The 3,800-nt window shown below is 37.1% G+C and overlaps 1 protein-coding gene across 1 annotated transcript; it reads left to right on the top strand.

Moving 5' to 3' along the window:
• The first annotated feature begins 1,137 nt into the window (after window positions 1-1,137).
• LOC104225108 (uncharacterized) lies at window positions 1,138-2,891 on the top strand. Its single transcript, XM_009776877.2, has one exon. It carries the CDS (start codon window positions 1,631-1,633, stop codon window positions 2,819-2,821), a length of 1,191 nt encoding a protein of 396 aa, XP_009775179.1. The 5' UTR covers window positions 1,138-1,630; the 3' UTR covers window positions 2,822-2,891.
• Window positions 2,892-3,800: the final 909 nt, after the last annotated feature.

Genomic DNA, 3,800 nt, shown 5'->3' with positions numbered 1-3,800 from the left:
GCTAACAAAAGCCCAAACCAAAATCAAATCAATAGTAATGCTTACAAAAGACATTCAATTCAGTACTACGAACGAGAATGTATTGAATATCGATTTTTTGTTTTGTAATAATTTAGATAAAAATGCATAACCTATTTTTATTTTTTCTTTAGCGTTTAATCATGTAATTAATACTCCCTTATTAATCTACTTATTTTAGCATGACTTAGTACTTTTAGATTATGTTTATTTTTATTAGTACTTTTAGATTATGTTTATTTTTATTATGGCTTTTTAATTAGCAATATTTATATTACATAATTTTATTGTTGAATATTTTAGGATAATGCCATGACACATCTCATATTTTGTACTATTTTCTTGAAAAATACTTTATATAGTTATATCTTACTAGGATTAAAGAAATATTCTGAGCATAATTTTATATGTTATGTTCTACGAAGATTTTACTGGGAAAAAAAAACCCCCGAAATAACCCGAAAACCCGAGAGGGAAAACCCCAAATTTTATTGGTTTGATTTGGTCTTTAGATTTAATAACCTGACACAATTGGTTTGATTTGGTAATTGTAAAATCCGAACCAACTCGACCTATGTACACCCCTAGTCTCATCTATCATTTTAGCTTGTAGATTATGTAAAACATAAAGAGAGGAAAGGTTAAACATGCCATTTATTAAAAGGACTTGAAATTGGCTTCCATTAATTGTGTGTATCGTGAATGAATAGGAAAAGTCAAAAGAAGTTTTTTTTGGTTTTTCACACGGTATTCGATACCTATATTGGGGTCCGATTAAATCCGAATTCGCACCGGAAAATCCCACATTAGGGGTAAAGTGCTCCCTAACAAAGGCGACTCCACACTCAGGGACTCGAACTGAGACCTCTGATTAAGGATGAAGGAGTACTTACCACTCCATCACATCCTTGTTGGTTAGTCGAAAGAAGTTGAAAAAGGTTAGTTATGGAAAACAAAATGAATTTTCGCGAAAGGCAAAAACTAAAATCTTTCTTTATTCCTACTTTAATATCCTCTACCTTTCCCTCTTCTCTTTCCTTGTTTTTGCTTTTCACTTTTGACTTATTATTAGCTTCTTAGCTTTTGCTTTTTCAATAATTTCACTTGTCTTCTGTTACTTCAAGGATTAGAATCAAGAATCAATAGTAATATCAGTTGATGCCGGACGACAAGAAGATGCTGTGCTTACACTTTGACAATAACAATAACAACTTGGAATTCAGTTATTTAGTAGGCCTTTCTATATGGCTACCAGCTATTGCTTTGGTTTATTGTGTGCTGAAATTTCTTCTTCATTGGCTAAGTCATCCTAAAAATATATCACTGTCCAAAGAAGGAGAGATAGAAACAGCTAAGTATGATGAAAAGAAATACTCAAGTGTGAAGGATAGAGAAGGACAGTAAACTTTTCAGTACAGATTTAGGCAGAGACAGAAAAAGGTACAAAGAGAATCAACAAGTAAAGAGGAATCAGATTCTAAATTTGTCGCGAAGGAAGAGGAAGGGTGTGTCGAAAGTGGCTCGCGTTCGTGATGGTGATCTAAAGCATTTCAGCTACAGGCATCCTCTGCTAAGATTCCATCTCCGGGGTACACAAAATATAAGATGCAACATGTGTACTTTTATAATATCTGGAGTGGCTTATGGTTGTGCTCATTGTCGTTACTTTCTCCACGAGGTATGCTCTAACATTCCTAAAAGAATTCGGCATCATTTTCTCCCTATGCACTCACTTACCCTTCGTCCTATTCCCTCAATCGCTCTTTGTTATTTGAAAGTTGAAAGCGAACTGCTGGCTGTGGCCGAAAAGAGAGGTTTTGGAACTGAATTCCGTTGTGTGGCATGTGGATATAACAAGTCACTTTTTGGTTTTTACTATCATTGCGATGTGTGTAATTTTGACCTTCATCTTGAGTGTGCTTCTGTGCCAACAACATTGATCCATAAGGTTAAATATCCACTTGATCTCTTCACTATCTTTCCTCTAGAAAGTGAAGGTGCAGCCGTGTTTTGTGATATTTGTAACCAAGTTATGAATAGGGAATCCTCTTGGGTTTTCTACAATCGTGAGTTCGATTACATCTGTCATTTTGAGTGTGGTGCTGAAGAAGAGTTTGGGCTAATAGGGGATGACAGTTTCCTATCTGAAGTCCAGAAACTATTGGTTCTTCAAACAAGTTTACCTGGCCAAAAACCAAAAGTAAGACAGTTAGGAGAAGTTACACACTTCAGCCATCGCCATCCGCTGAAAGCAATCAAATATACGAACGAGGCATCAATCATGAGTTGCTGCATATGTTCAAACAAGTCTTCGTCCGGTTACATTTGCCAGCAATGCAATTACTTCATGGACGAGAGCTGTTTCCCTCTTCCACCAAAGATTCGACACCAATATCACCCGAATCACACCCTCATACTCGCCAGCTACACCGATCTTCCAAATATCCACTGCACAGCTTGCAGCCAAGAAGTTGGTGCAGCATACCATTGGTCTGCTTGTAAATTCAGTCTCCATCGTACCTGTGCTGGTGCTCCCTTGGCATTAACGCTTGGCACAAACAAGAAAGTTAGTTATAAGCTCCTCTATTCGTTCCCATTTGAGGGTGAGATGGCTGTTATCAATTGCAGTGATTGCTCCAGTAAGTTAAACTCAAAGCACAGCTTCTTGTACTACAATTTCGACCTGGATGAAGTGCTCCATGTTCAATGTGCGCTTGATAGAGAGGCTGACACTTATGCTACTAAGCTCCGTTTAGCTAGTGAAAGACTGAAAAGCATTAGAATAGGAGAAGACTACTCCTGATTGCATGTACTGTAACTACAAATTAAGTTTTACCTATTTTATAAGTATTTAGTATTAACTTATGGCAGCAGGAATGTATTGCCTAGTTTGTATGGCTATTGATTTCTTTTTCCAAAAGAGAATGATTTGCAAGAACATCTGCCTATTTGTTATATTCTGAGGCCTTGCAGCTGTGATATTCACAAGGGTTTCTACCACATTCCACTACAGACATCAATCTTACCGGACATAGGTGGGTCGAGAATTTAAACTTGATTGGTTCAACTTATATGTTCACTTCCCAATAATATTGGGTTCATTGAACCCACTGATTTTATGTTGCATCCGCCCGTCACGATGACCTCTTCACCGGTGATCTGATTGTGGCAATCTAGATTGCCCAGTAAAAATCACCGGGAATGGAAGACCATTAAAGATAAACTAACCAACAAGGGTGTTGTGGTGGAGTGGTAAGTACTCATTCATCCTTAACAAGAGGTATCAGGTTCAAGCCCTGGGTATGGAGTCGCCTTTGTTAGAGAGCGCTTTACCCCCAATGTGGGACTTCCCAACGCGAATCCGGATTTAATCGGGCCTCAATGCGGGTATCAGACACCGGATGGGAAACCAAAAAAACTATATAAAAGATAAACTTTATCCGTTGGAACAAGTTCTATGTGACAGAAGATGTGTTTGCCAAAAAAAACATCTCTTTGTGTCTCCTTAATTCACACTTACAATAATGCTACCTCTACCAACTTTCTAGCCTGAAACACTTCGTGAACATAGAAAAACGACTTGAAAATTATATGATTGTTTTATAGGTTAATATATAATTCAAGCTTATAAGTGAAATCAAATTATAACTATTGGAAATATTTACCATATATCAAAGGTGTAGCAGGGACCTCAATTGGTTGAGCTGGTTCACCCACAATTGATATAATTCTCTTCACTTTTAGCAATTCTAAATAAGGTCCTAGAGAATGCTTTGCTGATA

Source organism: Nicotiana sylvestris, chromosome 12 (genome assembly GCF_000393655.2).
Source record: "Nicotiana sylvestris chromosome 12, ASM39365v2, whole genome shotgun sequence".
In the NCBI taxonomy this organism is placed as follows: Eukaryota; Viridiplantae; Streptophyta; class Magnoliopsida; order Solanales; family Solanaceae; genus Nicotiana; species Nicotiana sylvestris.
Note: the sequence above shows the minus strand (reverse complement) of the source record. Positions and strands in the feature narration are given on the sequence as shown.